Below are 26,868 nucleotides of genomic sequence, written 5' to 3'. Positions count from 1 at the left end.
TCAATAGTTTTGTTATGTGTGGGTATATCCACAACTCTGAAAACCAGTACTTTAGAAATCTATATAATGGCTGAGATTAGATTTAATTTAAGAGCTGTAAGATCACATTGTGTATTTTCAGCACACAGGTGCACATGCTCAGAAACCACTAATTTAATGAAAAGGCTGTTTTTAATTGCACTTTGAGTTAAACCCTTCAAGCTAAAGCTAACAGGATTTCAAAGGCGTGTTGCATGTGCAAGCACATCCATAGGTGTGCCTGGAAACAATGATTTGCACACTTGACTGCACTTGTTAACAAGTTGTGTGTAAATCTCTGTACCTGCAGGTAAGAACATGTATCCTTTAAAACTGATGCAAATTACTTGTATACAGTTGTTTTAAAGGCTGTAACAGCAGCATGTCAAAATAACTTTTTTTGGTAATTTTTTTTTGTGGTAAACATTTCATTGCTGAATTAAGGTAACTTATTTAGTTGCTGATGGAGTACAGCCACTGACCATTTTGGTGATGTATTATTTGAAGCAAGATTATGTGCAGAACTGGGATGTGCTGTTGGGCTTTTGGTGAAACTGTGTCTTCCTGGAAACAAAAGCTAAGTAGCAGTACTTCCAACATTTTGAAAAAGCTTGTCTGCCTGAAGCATATCCTGAAATATTTAATCTACCTGTGTTATAATGGGAATTGTACAGTCTTATACTATAAAACAAACCTTTTAGTTTGAAGATTTATATGGATACTATGTAACACTTTGTTATTTTGAGGAGTAGTGAAGATCACTCATCCATGAGATGCATTTTGCATTAGTAATCTCAGCACAGGAGTCCATGTGTGACTGAGGAAACCCAGTCTCTTAATTTTCTAGCTGAAGCTTCTGGATTTAAGGGACATGTAGCAAACTGAGTAGAGATTCAGCTTTTAAAACAACGTGTATACTGCTTACTCAAACTGTTCCTAGACATGTATAAGGCTTTAGTGTTTTTAAAGAATACATGCTCTACCCTATATATCCCTGAAGCATTTCAAAGGATGTGATGTGTCTTGTGTCACTGTGGCTAATACTTCTCTGGTAGAATACCAGAGAGGATTTGAAGCCACTTATAGAAGGAATAATTGATTTCATTTACTATCAGGTGTATTAGCTGAAGTTCTATTAATTAGATAAATACTCTCTACACAGTAACAGCCAAAGGAATGTAATATACTTATGCCAGAATATTCTGATACACTGACAGGAGAACTTTCTCACTTATTTATTTTTTTCTCTCATGGACTATACCCCTGTCCTGCCACATGCACATGGATAGCTCTAGTGCTAGTAGTAGCTGGCATTTTTTCAAATAAGAAATAATACTATTGAATTATTGAACAGTGTGTGTTGTCTACCTGACTGCCATCTAGCTTACCTTTCTATATAAGAACCAACAGTATGGACTTAAACAGGCTTACATTTAAAATTGTAAGTCTACATCTTAAACAGACCGGTTACTGAAAAATGGATAATTGATGCTTCAATCTGTAATAAATGTAAACCTCATTGCTCTCATTCCAAGTAAGTTAATTTCTTTTACTCACATAGAAACTGTTCTTGAAACTGACTTGGTTGCTGTTTGGACCTTGTGGAAAGATTCCTATTTACTGCAGTAAATTTAGAGTAGACCTAGCAATAATTGCAAAACTACAATCATTTTGACCACAGTGTCAAGTGGGCAAAGAAGGAAGAGTCTTCCTTTTCAAAATGTCATTTCCTTAGGTAAAGGTTTTCTATTTCTTTTTCCAAGTATGTTAATTTTCCTAGGATATAAGAATTATTGTTCACATTAAACAATTCACAATAAGGTCTTATTTATTTGTCACCTTTAATTTGGGAATTGTCGAAGAAAAGGAATACAAATGCTTTGTAATTTTTAATGTAGTTGGACAGATGTTTTGAGCAATGTTCACAGCCTCCATATCAGAATATCTAGTGTTGCCAGAGAATTGATTCTTGGAGAAAAAAAAACAAAGCAAGCTCAGGAGAAACTGCTGAGTCTGCCTTGCTGTCTTATGACATCATGAAGAACACGAAGTGATGATAATGCAGTTTGCAAAGATGCAATTACTTTAAGTATTTATTGGGCAGGAAAGATGCAAGCTAATCTTATTACTAATCATTTAACAGCCTATGTATTAATCATAGATGTTTAATGACTGCTGTATGGTGTCTTTTTGTATTTCTGTAGCTTCTTAAATTTTGCTCTTTGCTATCACTATGCATCAATAGCAGATTAAATACCGATACAGTATTTTCAGGCAATATTTATCTGTTTTGGTGTAAAAGTATTTGGATATATAAAAAAGTAGACAAAGAAAAACATGTGGTGAGTCATGAAGCAAGAGTTGTCTAAACTATAGGCTTATTTGCTTCAGATGTCTTTAAGGATGTGGATGTGTTCATTGACACAGCTTATGACTGGATTTGATTTGAGCATAAAATATTGTAAAATAAGATAACTAAAGAAGTATCTTAATGGATAATGAATTGTTCATGTGAATGAACAAACACTTTCTCAAAAGGCACAATGTTCAATTGGCTTGACCTGCTTGTTACACCTGAGTTTTGTCTGTCAGACTTCAGGTATTTTCTGTAGATGAGACCTTCTACTGTTTTTGGTTTTTGGTTGTTTTTTTTTTTTTGGGTGGGGGTGGAAGGGGTGTCATGGACTGTTATTTTTAATCTACATTTGTAGCTCAGAATCTGAAAAAGTATAATTTCAAAAAACACTGCCAGATTCATCTACAGGGTGCATACTCAATAATTGTGTATTGAACACAATGTTTTGTCGTGAATGCCCAGCATTTGGTTCCATACTAGAAAAGATTGTAGTGGATGTGCATGCCCACATGGTACAAGATCTTCTTGTTCAGTTGTAGGTCTCAGTAAAGCTGAGAATTTGACAGCTGCAAGGGAGGCTGTTCACTTAACTCTCCTAGCCTCCTTTGTTCATTCCTCTTCTTATGCACCTATTCTGAGTGATGTCTTCTTGGGGACAAATCAGTGATCTAGGTTCTTAGTGAAATGAGGTGGTAATTTTTGGATACAACACATGTTTCTACTAAAAGCACCTTGCTCCTAACCAAGAAATTCCATAATACCCTGTGGAAAGACACTTTGTCAGGTAAACTGCTATGACTCATCTATGAGAATGTGGTTTTGATAACCTGAGATGTGTGGTGATGGATGAGTCCTTCAGTAGCAGGGTAGAAAAACTGAAGTACTTAAATCAGTTTCAGGAATCAGACTTCTATAGTAGAGGCAATTCCCCCTTTATCAACCCTGTAAAGCTTACCTTGGCTATAGGAGAGAGCTGTGCAGGTTGGCCAGACTGCAGCTCTATTCAGGGACTATGGAAGAAGTGATGAAAAATTCTAATTTTTTGTCTCAGGTAAGCATGCAACTTTTCCAGGAATACAACTTCTCCTTCTCAGTATCTTGCTCAAAGACAGAGGAAAGAGATATGATAAATAACATGTGAGACGGCGTGGATAGTTTGCTTGTCTTTCACATGGCTTTTTTTGCTCCCAGTGAGACAAGTCTGGTGTGCTGCCCCAGTGCATTAGCTAGGTACAAAAAGTCTCTTGACTTGTTGAAGTCATGTTCTGTATCTTGACTTTACTTCTCTGTAGTTCAGGTCTGATCCTGTGTAGATCAAACTTCTTGATTGTGATGTTTGCAGTAAAACATGCTTTGGTTCATAAAGTGCTCTGTACATCACTATTTTTAATTCTTAACATTTTTCTCTGCAAATCTCTCATGGATTTGAAAAGAATGTATAGTACTAATGTGAAATAAGTAAGGCACAATGACTTAATACTAATTTCTACACTGTAATCCCATAGTCATACCTGTCACTCACTAGTCAGAAATTGAGTCTCTTGCTGAAGCAGTCTTCCTTCCCACAGCTGACAGACAGTAGGACCTTCAGTTCCAAGGAATCTTAAGAAATTCTGAGTTCTAACTGAACAGCTGGTATGGCTCTAACTAAATCTAAGTGTAGGTGCAGTATACAGCTAATCACTCTAGACTCACTTTATAAGCAATGAAGAAAAAAATCAGTGTTTTTAGAGTGGAATTAATTTCATTTTAACTTAGATCTTGAAAATACTGCAGATACACCATAAAAATGCCTGTCTTTTTCAGTTGTTCACACAGTAAGGTCAGTGAGCCAGCTCAGATATGGATGGGTACATTGTGAATGACTAAAGTTTGGTGAGATGAATTCCACTCCATGTATCTCAAGTTTCTTTCCATGCAGGGTTATGTGAATTAACCAACTATGCTTTACCTCCATTTGACTTTATTATAAAGGATGATTTGCCTAAGAAAAGAAGACTTTTACTTATTTCTCCTCCCCTCAAAAATCCCTTCTATTTTTCCTTTAAGAGAACTGTCACCAATTCTAAGATGCCATGTGAATTGGCCTTTCCACTTTTTTAGTAGATGGTTAATGAGCAAGGACTTGCCTGTTGCTTTCTCTTAATTGTGGAACTACTTCTAGAAGATGGACACTCCATTGCACTCTTGTACTAAGTTGCATATAAGGTGTTCCACCCTAGGAAACAAAGTTCTTAAATCCAGAAATTAATATAATTTCACATTCATGTATGTATAAATGTTACTTACATCTGTGGCAAATACAGGTATCTTGGTAACAAATCCATGAAAATACACTTACTTGGAAAAAGGCATTCAAATTTCTCTGAAAAAGTAGGAGAAAGAATGATGCTTGCTCTGAATAATGATTGATAAAGTATATTTTAATGACTAAAGCTTTATGAACTATTTCCTTTTAGAGACAAAAATAAGAAATGAGCAATCAGCAGAAATTGCTTAAATTTATGCTTGTGAGGAAATCCTGTTACGGGACTCTGCTGATCTATATAAGATTAGATATGTGTGAGAATGTCTGCTGGTTTGGGACAGGAGAGTAAGAGTATTCCCTGCTCCTCTAGGCTTGCACACATTATACTTAAACCATTCAGAAACTACAGTTTTTGTCAAGTCTATTCCACAACATGCTAGCAACTACTTATTACCTGCTATAGTACATCTTTCTTAAAAGTATCTGGGAAATCTGTTCTGGTCTTAACAACTACACAGAAAACTATTGATGAAGGAATTTAATATGCCAGTCTTGTCAGTCTTTGTTTCCATATTTATGCTTTTGTTTTTTTATTAAACAGCTGAAATGATGCAGCATGCTTGGTGTGTCTTTAGGCTGTGATATATAATAAATTTAATTATGTTAGTGTGTGTAAGACTTCTCAAAGAAATGAGAACAATCAAGCAAAACAGTGCTAACAGCTTCAGCAGTAAGTGCGTTTGTTGGGGGTTTTTTTGGTGTTGGTTTTCTTTTGTTGTTTTGTTTGTTTGGTTTTAATCCTGGGTAAATAAACCATATCCTGGAGCAGACTTGTAGATTATATTTATACGTAACACATCATATTTCTGCTTATTTTGATTAGGCTCAAATAGGTTCCATTGAAATTTGGGTGTTATCATCGGCCTTCCATCTTGTGTCTGTGGAAGTGAATAGGGTTATTTATACCTTACCCATGAATAGTGTTATATTTTGGGTCATTTTACATTTTTAAAACAAGCATAGTTTATTGTTGGTGAAACTGAGGTCCTGAGTGTACATTGCAAAAGAAAACCTTTATGCTCTGTGTCCTGTTCTCATGGTTACTTTTTTCTTATTGTCAATTGAGAATATGTGTATTGCGCCACATTGAAATACAAGCCTATCATTTCTGTGGATGGCAATATTAAGTTTCAAAATGCATTGTCCTACTCATGCTTAGTGATGCCAAGGAGCCTCCATTGCTCACAGTGATAATGTTTCTAGACCTCTCAAAGACAAACAAGGGAAAATATAGGTCTGACAGCAGTCTTAGTTCCTTCTTAACTGGGGAAAAGGGAAGACAATTTGCAATTTTTAGGGTGTTGTCTTGGCAACTGTGTTGGCACTTTGCACGAACCCCTAGGACAGTGCAATTTTGCACTGGCACCTTACAGATGCAAGTGACTGTCTGCCATTATCAGCCCTGTGATATATACCCATAAAGTTCACATGATCAGAAGAGAGGAATACTGTTATTACAGGAAAAGCTAAATGGATCTCAGGCTTTAAATTTATGATATGCTAAATATCTGAAACAAAGCGGATGCCAAAAATTAGGTATGTTTCACTTAGAAAGGCAAACTGTCAGGGCTTTAATGATTTGACTGGGAGAGGGGGGAAGAAGTACTTGAGAAATACTTTATAGATTTTTTTGACACTGTATCACTCAAATCAGTGGCTAAAACTGTTCAATGAAAATGGATATTTATTTTCCAGTTGAAGACACCTGTATTGATTTACATAATTGTAACTGTATGTTTTCCTGCAAGTGTAATTATAGACGGTGAAGTGTTGATTAGCTTCTAATGAGATTTAGACATCAAGCTACTTCTTTACAGTTCTGTTATCAGTGGCCTGAGTTCCCTGCTATGTGTGCCAGGGCTGAGAAACTAACTATAAGAAATAAATGTGTCTGATACTTTCTTTGTGAAAAGTGAATAGGCCTATCACTGCTTGGTGGAGATGGCAGCCTTTCATGAGGGCAGGTATTCCAGTTCCCAGTACATCAAGTCAGCCTCTGAAACACCATATCACTGAATTTGCAAATACAGACAGACTTGTAGACTGCTCTGAGGAAGACAAATCCTCCCACAGCTTTATTCAATGCAGTGAAAAACTTAACTATGTTTTTCAAGACAAGGAATCCCTGCTTGCATTCCCCAAGACCTAGAACAGTGCAGGTTCAAGGCACATAGAAGCTTTAAAAAACCAACCCCAAAATAATCTATTTAGAGTGTTGTCATTGTTTTTATATATATATATATATCTATCTATATATATCTATATATCACAGAATCTCAGGAATTGGAAGGGGCTTCGAAAGATCATCCAGTCCAACCCCCCTGCCAGAGCAGGATCTCCTAAACTAGGTCACACAGGAACGTGTCCAGATTGGCCTTCAATGTGTCCAGAGAAGGAGACTCCACAACCTCCCTGGGCAGCCTGTTCCAGTGCTCTGTAACCCTCACAGTAACAAAGTTTTTCCTCATGTTCGCATGGGACCTCCTATGTTCCAGCTTGCACCCATTGCCTCTTGTCCTGTCATTGGACATCAGAGAGAAGAGCCTGGCTCCTTCCTCCTGACACTCACCCTTTACAAATTTATAAACATTAATGAGGTCACCCCTCAGTCTCCTCTTTTCTAAGCTAAAGAGACCCAGCTCCCTCAGCCGCTCCTAGTAAGGGAGATGCTCCACTCCCTCAATCATCCTTGTGGCCCTGCGCTGGACTCTCTCTCTATATATATATTTATATAAAACTGCCTAATTTACTAACCAGCTATCTTGCTGCAATATGCAGGGAAGCTATCAGATTTCATTTTAATTGCAACTGTGTTCAGTCAGATGACAAAATCTGGGTGTTAATGATAAGTAGTATTCTTTAATATTCAAATCAGCACTGTCCAATGCTCTTTTACAAACAGATTGCTCAGTTTTGTAAAAGTGTAGCAATTGTTGTTCAGAAATAACAAAGGCAATGCTTTGTCCCCAAAAGCACTTAGAAGCAGAATAGCATAACTAGTAAAGGCTGACGTGCAGGCGAAAACTTAGTTTCAGCAATAAATGAACTGAAAAATCACTTCACATGGCAAAAGGGAAAATAAAGAAGACGAGGACTGGACTGGGATGAATGTGTCTTGTGAGGCTTCTTATTCTGCATAACTGTATAAATCTCTGTATGGACAGTATAATACAGTACTTTCTTTTTACTTACAACTTCCATTGTCTCCTGTTTTCTATCTCTGCAAGAGTCACATTAATCCTAGAGATGGCTGTTTGACTGGTGTCTCATGACCTCCTGTCAGCATCTTTGCCAATGGACAAGATATAGGATGGTTAATGGCTAAAGATAGATTATCTGGCATGTGTTTGAGAAAAAATAGAAAGAATTTGCCTTTTGCCTACCATGTATCATCTTATACATGCTATCTATACATCTATAATTTTTTACATGCCTTAGAATTTAGCAAGAAAGGGACTCCATTAAGACAAGTATTGTAAGAAGTCTGGCTAATAGATAAGTGGTTGGGGCCAGCCTCTATTAAGCCACCTTAAACACTGTCTGTATGCTAATGGCTATAGGAGGTGATGTATCTGTAAACTGTCTGCCTGCACACATCTACCTGAAGTACAGCTACTTAATAGGCAAATGTGTCCCTCAGTTATTTTATGTAAGCCCTTGAAAGGGACTTGGAACTTCTGAATATTTTTTCATAAAACAAAAATCAGTTTAGAGAAACTGTATTATGACAGTTAGGCATAGCACCCAATCCAGGAAAAGTATAAATCAGTAATGAATGTCTCTTTTGTGTGCAGACTTGCCTATTAGGAGGCTACAGAGGAAAAGTACCTATTAAGGTATGGAAGAGTTAGCTATGAAGATATTAATACAGATACAGGCTGGGGAATGAGCTGTACAGAAGTTTGTATTTGAATGAAAAATTTGTTAGCACACAGAATTCGTTCAGCTGCTCAGGAGCCCGAGCTGAGCAACATCTGTGATTTGAATACTGACTCAACTAAAGAACGATGTGTCTTCAGTATTACAAACTTTGGGAGAGAAGGTGGCAATTTGCTTTTATCATAAATGAAGACAACATAATTATGAAGTCTTATCACAGTAGTATTTTTTAAAGTAATATGAATCATCAAAAAACCAAATTAAATTCAGTAGATGGACACAAATATGATGCAGTAAAACATCAACAGCAGTAACATAATATATCAAAACATGATCAGCAGCTAAACCCCATCAAAATCTGACTGGATAATTCAAAAGTCAGTTGACAAGATGCGTCAGCTTTGAATCAAAATGTGATTTGGAAACTTTAATACCTTTTAGCTTCTTATTGGCCACATTCTGAAGTGCATTACTGAGACTTGGCATGGAGCACTCTGTGATATGAGGACAAGTGAAAACAAATTGTGCCCAGTGTCCTGCATGCTGATTACAGAGCCTCTGAGGTCAATGTGCTCACACAAGCTCAAGACCAAGACTAGAGATCATAATGCAAGCAGAAAAATATTATCTAGCCAGTGGAATATTTTGATTAACTTACATAAATTTCTGTTTTGCTGTTATTTCATGATCACTTTCATTTAAGTATTTCTGTCTTTATTTTGTTAATTTATTTTCAGAGGCCTCCATCAGGCTCATGTTAACCTTGTGGACTCTGGTTAGTGTTAAATATTTCACATTCCTGTGTACCAAATACTCCTCTGTGTTCTCTGCTGAATCCATTACCTTGTGAAAAAAAAGTCACAGTATGAAAACATACAAAACATCAGGCTTTGTGCATTCCTTTGTTCCCATCTCACATATGCTATGCATATGCAGCTGCTGTTCCCCACTAATTTAAGTGGATGCGAATGGTAGCAGATCCTGGACTGTAGCTTAGTTTATAAGGCTCAAGAAGAAGAGGAATGGCCTTTACCAACTGGGAGCTTATCGTCTACCTGACATCTTCAAAACCTCTGGCTGAGTCTTGTTTGTTACTCAAGAGAATCTTTGTGCCCCTCATTGCCCATGAGTGTGTAGTTAGGACTGAGCCTGAAGATGAGTCTTTGAGCTGGGTACTTTATCTGTAATTTTGCTTCTAAATGACATTATGCTATAACTTCTGGCATGACACTTAAAGGAACCTATTATTTGTTTCATGATACATTATTATTAAGACATAGCAGAGACATAATTGATTGAAATACCAGCTGAGAATTTGTTTGGCCTTCCTTTTCTTGAAGGAGATTTTTATTTTCCTGCAGAAAAGTTTTAACTAAGTATCAAGTATTTCAGCTAAAATCTACCTTTGTTTTAATGCTGATGTCAAAACATTCTACTATGAACCTGCTGTGTGACACTCAAGGAATGAAAACTGATCCATATAGATGGAAATGGTAGCTAGCACTTCTTAGAGCAAGTACTGTATGCTTGCTCACAGACTGGTGAGATGAAGTGTGTGCAAGGCAATTTCAGCCAGTTCGGATTCTCTGCAGTAGGCAACTAGAGCTGCTAAGGCTGAGGGAGCTGCGCCAGAGCTATGTTGTGTGGCTGGTGTATGCAGGAAATGTAGAAAAAACAAATGTGGAGACATTTCCATTAAGGAAACCAGGGAGACCTAGTCTTACATTTTTGCAGCTGGGAAGAAAGAGAAAAGTCTTTGCCTGTCAGTTAGTTGCTTCAACACAGCACTCTTCCCTCAACAGGCAAGAAAGCGATTGTTGATGACAAAAAAAGATGTGGGTTCATGACATTGAGCCAAGTACGTGTTTTGCCTATTTCCATGCCTACTTCTGACCAGGGTCTGGGCTGTTCTGCTCAGGTGACAGAAAGTGGGGCAAGGATTAAGGAGCTGATACAGTCCATGAAAAAAAGTGTATAAACATTCCACATCTGCAAATAATCAGATAGGGTTGGTTGAAACTTGAACTTTTTAAAGCATTTGTAGAGGGAAAAGGGTAAGAACAAATTCTTAGATGTTGTTAAATTAATTAGTTAGATCTTTGATCTCATGATGAAGGGAAGTCTAAATACGAGAACATCCTTTTCTTTTTTCCTTTCTGGATACTCTGTGATGAAACAATGTTTTCCTTCATCTCTCAAGCAGCACAGGGCAGATTTTGCTGAAAGGTTTTAAAGGCCTAGCTTGCCTACATCTATTCACATTGTGTAGTATCTAAGCCTGATTCATTCCAACAGACTTGCTTCCAAATCTAGTTTCTATTTAATTGTGACATAAAAATTGGAATTCAATTTATATAGTTGAAATAGCAAACGTTGCTTTAGAAATAACAGTGGAGCCTTGTGTGCTGCAAAAATGTTAGAAGAAGGTAAAACAGCCCATAGTTAATGTTTCCATACTTATTTTGTCTGCTATACAATGTGGTCCATTCTGTCATTTTTCACTGGTAAATTATTTCTGCTTTGTAGTTCAGAAATTAGTAGTGAGAGAAAGCTGTAAAAAAAATGAAGCTTGAAAACTTGACATCTTGGCGTGCTCCAAGAAGAGCACTAAAACATCGACTGATTTGCCAGCTATTAAGGCATAACTGCAGTTTTCCATTAACACATTGAACTAGCTCTGCTCCAGCAGATAAAAGTATGCTTCAAAAGAAGAAAGAAAAGATTCAGAGCAGGTCATTGCCTATAAAAAGGGATTAAATTAAGTAGAACAAAAAAAATTCACAGCTTCTTCCAGAAAGCTTACTACTCTGCATCACGTATTTCATTCACACTGAATGGGTCTTAATGCTAAATATTTCTTGGTTTCTTGCTGCTTTCTCTGTTGTCTTCTAGAGGTATATTCTTGCACAAATAATCAGCATGTGAGGAGGGAATTATTTCTTTTGACTCAGGTGTAAAGAGCGATAAATTTAAGAGAAATAATTTAGGAGGTGGATTGTATGCAGATTTTCACTTGTTCAATTCTTTCACTTTATAATACTTGATTTTAAGAGTTATTTAAACCTGCACAAACATCTTCAATAACAATAGTATCCTCAAAAATTATTCAGATCAGTTTAGGGGGGAAAAAATGTCTTCACACAAGGTTTCAAGATTTTTAACTCACTAACTTTTTCAGATAAACCTTTGGGTACAAACAGGTTAGCCCTTCATATCTGTATTCTGGATAACTCCAAGGAGGCTTCCTGCTCCAAGTGCACAGCAGTGGCAAACTCTTATTGAACTCCACAAAATTGGCATGTAGTAGGGGCTGCAGTGGCACCTGTCAATCAGCTATGCTGCTGTTGTGCATCACAAGTGCCTGTCCTTCCCCTCCCAGCTCCATACAGTTCCACCTTGTTTCCTCAGTTTGGTGTGGATGATGGAGCTAAGCCTTGAAACTGATGCAAGCTCCATATTGGACCAGTATAGAGCACAACTTACGGCTTATGAACACAAGCCTCACAGCAGTGCAGACAGCACATGCTATTTGGCAGCATGACTCTCTCTGCAGGAGCCGACTACACTGAAGAAGCTTGGTCTGTTAGCCAGCAAAGACCCATTTGTCCTGTTGGAGGACATTCGATTGAGGTTTTGGGATGATCACAGAAGAATGGAGACTGTGCATGTGAACAGAGAGCAAGGGGGGCACTTCAGTCACCCTGTGAAACACACAGGGAAGATGCTGTGTTATAGGTAGAAAGCTAGCTTCTGACCCACAAGAGGGAGGTGCAGTACGGATACTGAGATCGGTAGTGGCCAGCCCACGCATCTCAGTGAACTGAACATTCCTGCATGACTGAAATCATGACAGGGATATTTTGATACCTGAATTTGTTCATAACTTACTACTTGGGGTCAAGGAGGATTATGTGCACAGAGTGAAAGGAATTGTAAAAATGTTTTTTCTAAATTGCCTGGGAAATAAAAAGAACAAGACAATGGACAAAGGACTCTCCATAAATCTGAATATACATCTTGAATTAATGCTTTGAATCCAATCTTTAGTTACAAGGACAGATGCAGTTCCTTTTCCTTGTAAATTATTAGTGTTCTACATAATTCACTGCTAGCCTTTGGATGTTTGCACTGCTATGTATGTATGTGTACTCTGGAAATAAGCCATAGTCACTTACTCAGTAGTAAAGGTTAAAATGGTGAACAGCTCTTCCTTCATTGCGCACTTTATCCTGTCAATGAGACAGAGCTCTTGGGGAAAACAAAAGGTGGTGATCATGTTTATGATATTTGAAAATGTGCTCCTGGTGCCCACTCTGATACTCAGGTCCTCTCTCTGAGCTGAGGGTTATGGCTGCTGCTTTCCCCTTTGCTGGTTCAACCAGTAGCAAAGCTGAGCAGGTATCCCAGTGCCACACAGGCAGGACAATGACATGGCCATCACACAGATTGACACAGACTGCCTTCAACAGCACCCATGCACAGGACCCATTTAAAAACATAGACAGCCAAGTTCCCTCCTCCTTGTCAGCTGGTAGATATAGTAGATCACTAGGAAAGGCACACGTCCAGACTCACACACATTCCCCCTGTTTTACACATGACCAGCCCATCTTAATATCCTTTTCTGTCCATTTTCCCTTTGTTCCTCCCCATTCTCTAACCCTGCATGGTCCCTCATCAGATTACATAGTCTCACCAACTCCCCCAGCATTGTGGGTTGCTACATGTGCATCCTCATGAAGTTACAAAGTCCTGCTTGCTTTCTTTTATGAAGAAATCTCTTGATAGCCCACAAATTACAGTGTCTGATGAGGTTTTTTTTATCTTGTCTTTTTCTCCATTAAGATTTCCTGTCAGATTTATAACTCTATATTTTGTCTATGGCTCCCTCCTTTTATTATTATCCCTTTTTGCACTGAAAAAGCCATTGACAGATAACCTTAATGGTGTATCTGTCAATACAACAATACAGGTTGTATTTAGGCACATTATAGCAAAGAGTAGCTGTGAGATCCTTGTGAATACACCCTCTCAAGGTTAGATAGCAGAATCAAGAAAATGCTAGCTTCTTGCCACTAAAAATGAGAATTTTAAACATTTTTTTTCTGTTCAAAGGATTTTGAGTACCAAATAGAAGTGGACTTGTTCCATTAGTATGAAATAGTTAAGAAAATACTCTCCAAACAGATCCTGGCTTTAACAGAGGAGCCTGATGGTACAGTCATTACAGTAGAGAATATTCTTCTAGATGTTAGTGGGAGTTTTCAGTGTCTTGGAGAGTTTCACAGGCCTTGGGGAGAAAGGCATAGATTCCCATGAACTTTGATATTTGCAATTTGAATTAAAGCTAAGGTTTTCTGCAGTGTCACTGTATCACCGTAAGCCCTTTCATACAGAGGCACAAGAAAAAACCTACTGTCCTCCATCACTGTATGCATGCTGTGCTATATCTTTTTTTCAGTTGTGATATTCATTTTTATACTCTAAACACTCTCATATTTATATTTTTCAGGTCAAAAGGTGTGCTATGGTGACCTCAAGCATTCTTGTTACAAGTTAGCGTATTTCCAGGACTTGTCTAGGCGTGTGGGCTTTCAGGAGGCCCGCCAAGCCTGTGAAATTGATGGTGGAGCTTTACTAAGCCTGGAAAGTGAAGCTGAGCAGCAACTAATAGAAAACATGTTGCAAAACCTCACTAAGTCAGGCTCTGGGATTTCTGATGGTGATTTCTGGATTGGGTTGTGGAGAAGTGGTGATGGACTAGCTACCTCGAGTGCTTGCCCGGACCTCTACCAGTGGGCTGATGGAAGTATTTCACCATTCAGGTAAGTCTGTAAAACTGCTTATTGAGAAGGTTTCATGGAAAGAAATGGAGAGTGAAATGCCTGGCAAGTCTTCTAGAAAAAAGCTTGAAGACTTGCTGCCCTATGAACTTAGTAGTATTCTTCCTTAACTTGTCCAGATAAAGGGGCAACCAGGGTTTTGAATTTGAAGCATAATGTGGCTTGCTCCCATCTCATGAGTTTACCTCTGTATGGCTATTTTCCTGCCTCACAGAGAGGATTTAGGATGTGGTCTGAAAGCAGGCATCCAAATCCTGCAAGACTCTGATCACCACAATTCAGAAAGTCAGCCACCGAGTAAATTAATGCATGTTACTTAGTGTAAATTGTTCTGTTTCTACCCTGTCTTTTGAAAAGACTTTAACTTCTTGATTAAGAAAAAGGCCAGAGTAGCAGCAGCACACAGGACTCAGGACAATGGGACAGGTAAGAGTCAGATAAGAAGCAGTAGAGTCTTATTTCTGCAGAGGTGTTTTGATGAGATTATTTTTTTTTTTTAAGATGTGGAAACCGAGCCCTAAGCTCCTTTCACAGAGTTGTGATGGGGACATTTTTCATTGTTGTAAACTGCTTTCCTTGTCAACTTGATAAAGCTTAACTTCAAAATTTGAAAGTTTGTTTTTGTGTACCACTAGAAATTGGTATACGGATGAGCCTTCCTGTGGAAGTGAAGCCTGTGTTGTGATGTATCATCAGCCAACTGCAAACCCTGGTCTGGGAGGGGCATACCTTTATCAATGGAATGATGACAGATGCAACATGAAGCACAATTTTATCTGCAAGTATGGCCCAGGTAGGTGAAACTAAATTTATTTTCTACAGGTGGAACACTTAGAAAAACAGTTGCCTCTTGTTTTGTGAAGGAATCTGCAAATGTCTTTGATGTATGAGTGGCTGAGCTGACATTAACAGGGAATGTAATATATCCAATCTACTAAACCTATCTGTGCCCAATAGGAATGTTTTCAAGGTTAACTTCATTATCATGCATTCCCAGGTTTAATTTGGTTTAACTCATTCACTAGTTATTTTATTCTCTACGAAGTGTATTAAGTGGTTATTTACTACTTCCCTTGCTTGCTATCAAGTGGGATGACCAAGACATCTCTTGATCCTACTGTAAAATAATTACAACGTCCTTGCACTTTCAGACCTCTTACACTTTTACCAACTTATCTGTGATGGTTGTTTCTAAAAGTTTTGACTTAAAGAAAGAAAATAGCAGTCCAATGCTATTAGAAAATAGCAGTCCAATGGCAGGAAGAAAATTCTGCATTTATATGTGTAGATTTATAGACATGGAAAGCAGGTGCACACTAGTTCAGATGGTAACAGAAAAAGCCAGATCTTAAATAATTTGGCTGAACTTCGAGACATGACATAGATTCTGTATATGTCAGTAGAGGAAACATGAACTCTAAACTAGAACTTTGTGCAAACAGAAAAGGGACATGAAAAGTAAACTTTCAAGTTGAGCCTGTAACAGTTTCTGCCTTTGGTGGTACTTAAAGTAAATGAAAACATGTTTTTCAGCATGATCATGCAAATATTTTCAAATAATTTATGATGTGTCTGCTTTTCAAAACTAAACTAGAAGTCAGAATGCATATGAAATCCTACTCTTAGCAGCTGTTTGACCTGCCAAATTCTGCAGTTTCCTACCTGCTTTCTCTATGCTCATGATCTAGTAATAATCACTCTCTTTGTAGAGAAGCATTTATCTGTACACATCCAGGCTATTTTCTTCTCCCAGTCTTAGTAGATGGATAGCTATCTCACTGTCAATGTCTTAATGGAGATATTAATGGCGATAAATGTTGCAAGCAAATATTAAGTACTTGAAAGGCTTGATATACCCACACATTTTATATCCGCAATTTTTACCCCCATTCCCCAAATCTGTTCCTGGTTCTAAAATTATTAGTGACTATCACTGTCTGATGGTGATCAGTTATCATCTTGGTCTCACAGACCATTCAAGGAACTGTGACGTATACAATTTTATTACTTTTACAACTGATCACAATTATTTTGAAATAAGACAATACAATAAAAATTTTAATTTGTTAAAATAACATTTTTATGTCAGAAAATGTAGGTTTGATTACGAGGGCTCAGTTTCAAGTGTCTCATGTATTTACAACCCAACAAATCTGAGTGAAAGAATTATTCTGTAATAGTAAATTTCTTACCATTCTAGTTGTGATAATTGTTCTTATTGCTTTCACCATCTGAAAAAATGCTGAGTATTTCAGACTAACTGAAAACAAAGTGATAACAGTAACAACGAAAACAAGTTTATAGTTTTTTCACTATGTAGAAATAGATTACTAGTGTATAATGAAGCGTATAAGAAGGCAAACAATATCTGGGTAGATTATTATTAGGACTGACATTGTTATGCAGCTAAATACAGTATTGCTGAATTGTAGCTATTTACTTTTCAAGTTGTTAGAATTGTGCTCTTTAGGAAAATAAGCTATTCTTTGAAAATGTATTTTACTATCACATGGAGAAGAAGAGTAGATGCATAAATGTATATGAATAGGTATATGACATTTCTTTCACTGCCTGAAGAAAGTACCACAGTGTTTGTAAGAAAATTACATTTGCTGTCTAAAACCTACTAAGACTCACAAATGACCTCCCCCCCAGCACCAGATCACTGCAATAGCTTCAGCATCAACCATTTGCAGTGCAAAATATATCCATTTTACCAAGAGTATTGGAAGTGCCATATGAATATTGAATTTCACTTTATTATCAAAGTATACTGTTTTTCACAACTTTCCTGTCTGATTTGAGTATACAGTGTATGACACCAGTCATAGACCAAAACACAGAGGTTGTAGGTGACCATGATGAAGTTGCATATGATTGTATCAGCAGTAAGTTAAGGGCAGTGCTTATTAGTCAATCTTACTCAAGCAGCAACTACATCTCTGATAGTCACTGCCATTTTTTAATAGTACATCCCTTGACATCATTTACTGTTGCAATGTTTGGTCTAGCTTTAGATCATATTGATAATTCAGTGATCTTAAATTTAATTATAGGTTGGTAATTGCAAACACATTTAGTTCCTTGTCCAGCTCTTGTAGGTTTGATTTTTGCAATCAAATTAAAAACTCATCTCCTCTTCTGCTGTTTAGAGCCAGCAACTCAGTTGTTTGTGGTATTTTGATATCTTTCTTTACATATGGCCAAATGTAGCCAGTTTTACCAGAGCAGATGAAATAATTGCCTTTGTTCTAGTAGGCTTTATTGCTGCTTTGATTTCTCTCAGTATTTTCTGTTTATCAGAACAGAAAGAACTGCAGGCTGATAAAACTGTAATGTTAATTTAGTCTTATGATAAAGGCATGGTATTCAAACAGTCATGCAGGTTCCACTCCTATGCCTATCCTTTCAATATGAGATAATTATTTCTGTAATCTTTGTAAACTCTTAGCAGTAACAATAGCCATAAGTAAACTTGCAAACCTCTGCCATACAGCTCAAAGTCATGAAGGGGTTCTCTAGTTTCTGATGCATTACAAGAAATATGATACTATCATTCCTCTTTTGATAATTTCACTTTCTTATGCGAAACCTTATTAGAACCTGCTTCTTATTAAAACCCACTGACCATGATTTGTATTTTAGAGCTGCCTGTTGCAAAACCAAGCTATATGAAGATGACTGCTAACCTCACAAAATTGTGTTGCTTTGCTTTGGTTTGCTTCATAGCCAACATTCTGTAAGCATTATTTTGAAGATATGAATAAGATTTAAGAATTAATCAAGAACATTTCCTTGTATATTGTTTTAGGATCGTCTGCACAAATAAAACTTTGAATATGTCAGGAATTCTATTCAACACAAGAAATTAAGGGATTCATTGATTTAACCAGTAACCCAGCAAAGACCACCAGGAACTAGAAATAGAATAAACTCTAGCCCTTTTCTAAGGAGTGAAAAAGTACAAACTAGAAGTGATTTAACACTAGTTTGCAAATAGTCTTTGGTAAGAAGATTAAATGCTGAAGAATTAACCAATGTGGTGGGGTTTTTTTGAGAATGTATCAATTTTTCTGATACTGCATGTAAAATAATGAAAATGTCTGTTTTACTACACACATATTTTCATTGTTCAATAACTGATTTCAAATATTGATTTAACAGATAATGTCTTAGAAAAAGAATTAGGAGACAGAACGGAGCCAGATTACGGTAAGAACAACATTTTCACAACATTAAATTGCCTGGCAATGGTAAATACATAGTTATGAGGATAGCTTACAAGAACCTCCAAAATAACTCAAGTTTAACAGCCATAGTTTAGAACTGCAATATAGGAAAAATTAATCCTTTAGAGAGCAATAGCTACAAATATATGACTATTGTTCAGAATAGCACTGCTCATATTTCTTGTTCCAGATGTAATCCTAATTTTGCAATAAAATTGTTTAAATGTTTGTATCTAGCAGTTTAATCAATCTTGAAAATGTTCATTTTTCCAATATAAATTAAGATACTATTACTATTAATTTATGTAACAATATAACAACCATATTTTTTACGCACTGTTTTTCTAAAATGCCTGATATCCTTTTCAGGTATTTTTCCAGCAGTGCCAGCAGGAAATCCTTATGACACAAGCAAACCAGAAGATCAGTATCATGTTATTGCTACTGAAACGGGTAATGTGTTCATATGATTTGAGTGTTCTGGTAAAAATATTAACAGTGAACTCAGTTAAATAAATCTTTAACAATTTCCATTATTGTCAATGGGAGGAAGCAGTCTATTTCCCCAGGAAGTACCTCGAAAAAGTATACTTTTGAATAACTTATCAAAAGTTTTGGTCAGTTCTCTTCATAACTGCGGAAACGAATTATTTCCATGACTCCCCAAACTTTGATCCAAATGTACTGTTTAACAGTCCTTGAAATCTTTGCTGGTATTGACCCAGCTGTGGAGTGTCTTCTTCTAGACTGTGGTAACCAATGTCTTGCCTCTCTCCATCTCCTCCCCACCTCTTTCCTAGCACGTGTAACAAATGTATGGTGCATATGATATGCATATCTTTTTTTACCTGATACATGGGGCTCACAAAAAAAGGCACGAATGAATCTTTCCTGACAGGTAGGATATGAAGTTTTCAGTTATCTGCAGAATAAGCACTGTGCCATAGCTCCCCAAGTACCCTGTGTTTTAAGGAATACCACATGCTAAGAGGATTAAAATACTTTGCTGAGGTTTCTAGCAGAGATGGCTCTTGATATTTTGAGAATGGATACCTACTGCCTAGGAGCTTGCTCAAATGCTCCCAGCTCCTTCATTTAGCAATTTATGTCCTGAATGGAGTCCTGCAGTTCATGAAGTGTTGTAGCATGGCCTTAATTCAAGGAATTTAACATCTCTGAGGAGCAACTGAGGATTTTACAGGACTACAGCATGGGATTATGGAAAACTGGCACTCCCTTTCCACACTTGTTGGCTGGATTTGAGAAACTTTCCTAACTGGTGGTCCCATAGTTTGTAACTCCAGAAGAATGGATATACTGATGAACTGTATATTGAAATCAAGAATACTGTTTTTACAAACCATGCGAAGATTCTCTATCTAAAACTCATAAACAAACCCAACCTGAACTTTCACATTTATCCTTGCTAGTGAAAATATTTTCAGGAGAGGGCAATGAGTAGGAAAGTCTCCACAACTTGTACGTTAAATGGATACTTTTACAAAACTTGGGCATATAGTTACTGAAAAACAGTCAGATCTTTTCTGGAGATTTTAGACCCCATCCTGTATTCTAGGCAGATAACAGAGTGCCAATGTGTACCATTTCCCATTCCTTTTGCCCACAAACCTGCAGGGGTGGACCTTTAGCTCTCTCTACATTAGTCAAGGACAGTGTGTGTTTGTCTTTTGAGGGTAATGAGGAGAAAAGAGTAGGGTTTGTTCCTCTTGTGGTCCTGTATGAGTAGAATCCAACATGTAAGGACCACTGAGGAGACAAATTATACAGACTGTAAAAAAATATAAGTTGTGACATACACTCTCTTTAAATATTTGAATTTTCAATTATAAAATTGGAAATCACGCATTGATGCATGTAGAAAATATCAGAATTCAAGTCCTTTAGATATGTTTTGCATATTGCTAGAGGAGTACTATTTTATTCTCAATACTGCTGAGTCATCTTTTTGAAGCTTATTCTTGTAGAACAAATGTTTAAATGTTCTTTTGTGTAATTTAATATATTTCTGATATTTTACTCCAGATTTTTACTTATGTGGTTAAGAGTTTTTCAACATGAGAGATATTATTGAGAACTTTTTGTCTTGTAGGTATAATTCCAAATCTAATTTATGTCGTAATACCCACTATACCACTGCTGCTGTTGATACTGGTGGCTTTTGGGACTTGCTGTTTCCAGATGCTTCATAAAAGGTAAAATACACTAATCCAAAATGGTCTTATAATGCAGAATTCATGTTTCCATTGGCAAGCTATTCATACTGAAGGACTGCTTACATCTGTCCTCAAATATGCAAATAAACATCTTTTCATCTGTTGAAATCCAAGTAGTTTACAGCTGAACATTCACCATTGGGCTTTTCCACAATACACTGAAATAGTTCCAGATCTCTCCAAGTATATTGCCTTTAGGACTTCACCTGTTTCTGAAGAAGATATCTTTGCTGAGTGTTTGATATGCTGAGCTACTGTCAGCACTTTTACTTCACCTCTTCCTCCATGATTACCACCTATACAGCATCTGGGCTTTGAGGAATAAGAGCAGGGCCCTCACTGATACAGGGTGAATGCAATGACTCACCTCAGTTTCTGACCAAAAGTGCAGGGTTTTTCCAAGGATAAACCTAAGGGTCCAGCAGCTGTTTAATGATGTTTTAGTGCATATCCCATAAAAGCAACAGATGGGCCGCTTGAGCAGACAATTTGAAAACAAAAAGCATGTTTTGAGCCACACGCCAGTGCAACTCCTTTGTACATCATGTATCTCTCAAAGACGGTGCATAAAGTATATGGATATGTGTACATAGATGTAGTATCAAACAGATTTATTATTATGCAAATAGGAAACATTTCAGCCTGTGAAACAGGGTATGTTTTCATCCATACTTTAAAATCTTTGGACTTTTTCTCAAAATAATGTATACCAAGATTTGACAACATTTTTTTTTTTTCCTAAACTAATCTTTCTGAAAATTTCAAGGCTACTTTTCATTCTGCAGGTTTTTTGTTTTTTTGTTTTTTTTTTTTTTTCAGGAAGCACTCTCAAGTTAATGTATTCCAGAAAATTTAAACTGAAATATGTTTTATGAATAAGCAGTATTTTGGTAAAATATCAAGAGTAGTAAACAGATTCTCAAGCTGTTGTCCCTCTTGACGAGCAGGAATACTAGTAAGGAATACAACATCACTGTTTTAGGAAATTACGAAAAATTTCCTCTTTACGTTTAGTCTTTACTTTTTCTTTGTGTGTGGGGTTTTGGTTTTTTAAATTTGTTTTCTATTTAGAATTTTCTGCAAATAGCTGCAATACCTTATTTCAAGTGAGAAAACAATCCAAATGTCAAGTTTGCTTATATCTGTATGGCTGAGTGTACAGTGATGTTCGCAGCACTCCTTAGTGATGTTTCATTGAAACAAGTGAACATAAAGATATGAGGTCCTCATCATAAACTAGATTGTGTCTTTGTTATGTGCTTTCCTATAAAGATAAAGAAAATGTGCACTTTCCAACCTGTCTTATGGCAGTCAAATTCATTGCTGTGAAAGGTTGTATCCAGACCTCAGCTCTGGGGCTGTAGAAGGTTGGAAACAAAACAAAAAGAGTAATAAAGGAATTACATGTTTAAGAATAGCGATTATGTAGGTAATTTAACTCTGAAACCCTTATTAAAATGGACCTGAATTTCTTGGTAAGTATGTCATATGTGTTCATACCTTTTCTGGCAGCTCTTTCTCTTCCCAGAAAGGGTTCAGCTCTTGAATACTCCTGGGAAAACAATGATAGATTCATAGCCCACTGAAATCAATAGAAATGGTAGTTTTTACTTCAGTGGGCTTTGATCAGGCCTTTGATGCTATAGCACTTCATCCAGAAGTAATTGATCTGAACTTCCAAGACTTAAAAATTGCATGACACAAATACTGGAAATTCAGCTTGGAAGATTGTACTTTTTCTGTTAGCTGATTAGCTTGGTAGATTAAATGATACCAAAATCAGGGAGAAAATAGATTTGAACCAAAGCAGATGTTTGGTGGTGTTTGTTTGTTTGTTTTGTTTGTGGTTTTGTTTTTTGTTTGTTTTGGTTTTTGTTGTTTTTTGTTTTGGTTTTTTTTTTCAGAATGTTCATTTTGAGTAGCATCAAATGTTTTAATTACAGAAAATAAAACAAATTTTCTTTAAAATTTGTTTAAGTCAAAAGAGGATATACTGGTATCACCAAAAATGAAGTATTTTCTTTTTTATCTGTTGAAACAGAACTTTGTTTTTGAAAAATGCTTCTTTTCTATTTTCAGTTGTATTTCCACATGTAATCTACCTTGCAAATAATTTTGAGTCATCACAAATATGTAGTTCTTGGGTAAAGAACAAATAAAAAAAACAGTCAACCACTTGAATTGATCATCTGGACACTATAGAGTTTCAGGAAAGGGATTCTGTCCTGCTGGGGAAGGAGGGATCCCCAGCTTTCCGAATGAACCTGACTTCTGATTCTTTTTTAGGCTTCCACAACATGGTGACCTTTCCTCTGAAAGCCACAATCCATGGGCAACCAGGACATGCCTAGCTTGAAAGGTCATGACTAATTTTGCCTGACGTTGGGCTCTTTAAAGGGTAGTAATAAGGCAAAGCAAAACATCTTCCCTGTAGCTAGTAAAAATGATCAGCTCATTCATGCTTAGATGCTCTCCCTTTCATTTCTTCCAGGGAAGCAAGGAGAAACTGCTTCAAAGACCCATCTCCATTATCATCTGAATGCCTTGCAGAAAGTTTAAATTCAAACCTGGTATATTTCTCAGTTTCTATGATTGCATTTGATGGAAATAGTGATATGCTCAAACTATTTATTGCATCTTCGTTACCTTTCTTACTAAAACCTGAACCAGATGTTTAGCTGTTGAAAGTCAGCACAGCGTCACTGAACATAAGTTCATTTTATACAGCTACAGTTCTGTTCCAAGGTATTTAGAAATTGTTCCTGCTGCATGGCAAGGACTCTCCATTCAAAACATTTCATCATTACTTTAAAAAATATGCCTGATTTTGCTGTATTAATCTGCAATGAAGTAGTGAATTCATTTCTTAAAGAAATAAGTGCTGAAACTACTTGATTAATTGCAATTGCTTTGTTTATAGCATTGTGGCCTGATCTAAAGTCCACTGAAACCAATGAGAGTCTTTTCAATTACTCCAATGGTTTCAGGTACATAATGCACTACTTTGTAGGAATTCAGAGGTAAGTCTGGAGGTTCTAAAGACTGCTGTACCATCCAGCTCCCTCAGAGTACATTTTAAATCAACTCAGACTCACTCTTACACACCAGGAAAGGAGTGAAACTGAATGTATGGGACTATTGGGATCTTGACTCTCAGGTTTCCAACTTACAGAATTATGTAGGGCTACTTCTTCCCCTCTGTTTTTTACTTAATTGGAAAAAAACATCAGTCTGAACTATTCTGGCCAGAGACTAAAACATTTTGATTGAAATGCAGCTGCAGTGACTCATGAAGTGCCTTTTCTTTTCAGTAGACTGCAGTGCACTGTCATCTGCCAGCTATAGAGAGAGAAAGTGGTGTGTTGTGGCATTTGTAGCAGAGATGCTGCTGTGGAAAGACTGGCATCATTTTACAGGGTACCTCAGGGCTGTCTGTAAAGATTAGAGTGAACACTTTTGCAATGTTGTAGAGCAAATGCTTTTGGAACCAGTTATCTTTGTTTTTATAAAACAAAAACCCAACAGTCCAAACAAACACAAAACTACTATTGACAATTTTGAATGAAAGCTAGACTTAAGGAATCTTTCTACCAGTCATTCATTGCTAGAAGTCTGATTCATGTGCCATTACTTCATTAGAAGTTAGGTCAAGCCCTGAAGGGAAGAGGTTTTCTGGCATACCAGTACATACTGGCACTTGTCAGTGTACTGTGGTTGTGGGGGTGCAGCTCCAGAATGCATGTGGGCAAGGTTGAAGTAGCCCCCTGGGGCGGGTGGGCTGCACCCTGAGCATGTTGGAATGGGTTTGGGGACATGTGCACTCCCATCTCTGAGATGTCCCCTCAGACAAGAGAAGCGCTCAGCCTCACACCACTCTGATCAGACAGTGTTCACATCTATCTCTGAAAAGACTGCTCTGTATGAGTAGGTGTGGATGAACGTGAACTTAAAAAAAAAAAATAAAAAATGGGCCGTCACTTCAGTTCCTGGGAGGAGTGCTGTTAAGCAGGGTGGTCTGGTGACTTCGGTAGCAGTTGCTCACCTTAGTGCAACGTGGGCACAACCATTTCATGGATGGGAAACCTTTGCTATAAAAGCGACAAAGATGGCCTTCAAATAGGGGATGAAATACCCAGATCTGTTCACAAACCTGAATCAGGACTGCAGAGGCACACATGCACTGAAAATAGTTTATATTTTTATTTTTCAGTAAAGGAAGAACAAAAACCAGTCCAAACCAGTCCACACTATGGATTTCAAAGACGCCTAGGAAGGACAGTAGCATGGAGGTATAATGATTTACTGACTGAAAACAAAGCAAAAATTACATTTTTGCAGTCAGACTGTATTATAATGTCGTCAAAGAACATTGGCTTGGAATGGCTTGAAAATACAAAGGATCTACAAGAATGAACTGTAAGCTCCCCCTTGAGGCAAATGTTCAGATCATTTTTATATAATGTTTGATTATTAATTCAGTAAAAAACTATGCCATGCTAAATAAAGGGTATGTGTTTATTTTGCTAAGAGATGTAAGTTAGCTAGTTGTGAGCAATGAAATGAACAGAGCATTTGAGGTTTTTACGGAGAAATATCTACAATGTATATCAGTTTTAAGATTGTTTGTACTTAAACCTTCTTTGTTTCCTTTAGTTTCTCATGCATTGTAATGTAGTTGATGTACTGTAAATGGAACTGACAATTTTACAGTGTAACAATTATTTATCTTTGCATAAATGTTTGATACAAAATATTTGTTTAGTATTTATTTGCACATGACACAGTTTTTGATCCTCAGGCACACAAATTATTTTATTACTAATTAATTTGGTTACTAGCAGAGATAGCTGCCATGCTGTGACATTGATCTAATGTGGCAAAAGTCAAGGATTCATAAAAGTCACTTGATGTCATATGATGAATCCACTTTGCCAGGGAATAACCATAACATTTTGACATATTTAACTAAGGTCAATATAAATCACTTGGCAAATGATTGGCACCTCATTAATGAGGCATCTTTTGAAGGCAGCCATTAGTTGTCATTTAAGTAAAATATTTTTTACTTTTTCTGAGGAAAAAATAATATCACAATGAGCAAGATTTTACTATTAAACTTGTTTCAGTAAATCTATGTAAAAAAGACATTAAAGATAATTTAAATATAGCTAATAGTTTGTTAGGAATAATTTAAAGTTGGATCAAAGAGAAGATAAATGTCTTTTCTTGGAAGTGGAACTGATACATTGATCCTGACATTACTCAGACTATGAGCTAGAAAAGTGTTAATTATGTTAATTGATAGACAGATTTAGAGGTAACCTTGATGCATTTAAAGTCTTTTTTTAGGGTTATTATTAACGTCATTAATGTCCATTCTCTTTGGTTCCTTAAGAGCTTTCTGTGCCATAAGAATGGTTTTACCAGTCATTAGGGGTAGATCTTTGGGTGGTAGCAATAGCACTCTGGCTGATTTGTAGGTGACAGTCTGGTGCTGTTGCAGATAGTTAAGGGGTTTTTGCTGCAGTTGCAGCAAGATTTCAAGAGCACAATGTCAAGCTGGTTTGCTCTCCATTAAAAGAGATGAAAAACTACCGCTAGATGGAAGTTGGGGAGAGCTGAACAGAAACAAAAGCCTATTATTCTTTGGGCTAGTCTGTGCTAGCTTCGAACTTCAGAGATAAAATGCATATCAGTTTTTCTGAGTGAAGGGGAAAAAAAAACCCTAAACCTGTAAAGTTCAATATGATTAATACTAATTGTCCAATACTGTGGCTGAAGCACTTTTGAAAACATCTTAAAGTTGCTGTTATGCCATCTTTTCACTTCCTCTTTGATGAAGTCTTTTCTGTAGTTCAGATTAAGTATTTCTATTCCTACTTGCAATATTCTGTACTCTTTTTAGTCAGTCACAACTTCTTTCTTTGCTCAATCTCTTACTTCAATTTCCTTTGTAGTGATTGTAAATAGAGAGAAGATACTATGATTCTGCATGAGTACC

The 26,868-nt window shown here is 36.8% G+C and overlaps 1 protein-coding gene across 1 annotated transcript; it reads left to right on the top strand.

The window, feature by feature from the left end:
• Positions 1 to 14,073: 14,073 nt before the first annotated feature.
• Positions 14,074 to 25,614, top strand: CHODL (chondrolectin; the record flags this gene model as incomplete). The annotated part of the gene is made up of 6 exons (XM_010193759.1): positions 14,074 to 14,386; positions 15,040 to 15,197; positions 18,569 to 18,616; positions 19,003 to 19,086; positions 20,744 to 20,846; positions 25,078 to 25,614. Coding segments are annotated over 6 exons (791 nt in total), but the record flags the coding sequence as incomplete, so codon positions are not given.
• Between the last annotated feature and the right edge of the window lie 1,254 nt (positions 25,615 to 26,868).

The sequence above is a fragment of the Mesitornis unicolor genome, unplaced genomic scaffold (genome assembly GCF_000695765.1).
Source record: "Mesitornis unicolor isolate BGI_N332 unplaced genomic scaffold, ASM69576v1 scaffold1581, whole genome shotgun sequence".
In the NCBI taxonomy this organism is placed as follows: Eukaryota; Metazoa; Chordata; class Aves; order Mesitornithiformes; family Mesitornithidae; genus Mesitornis; species Mesitornis unicolor.
This window is presented reverse-complemented; position numbering and strand designations above follow the sequence as displayed.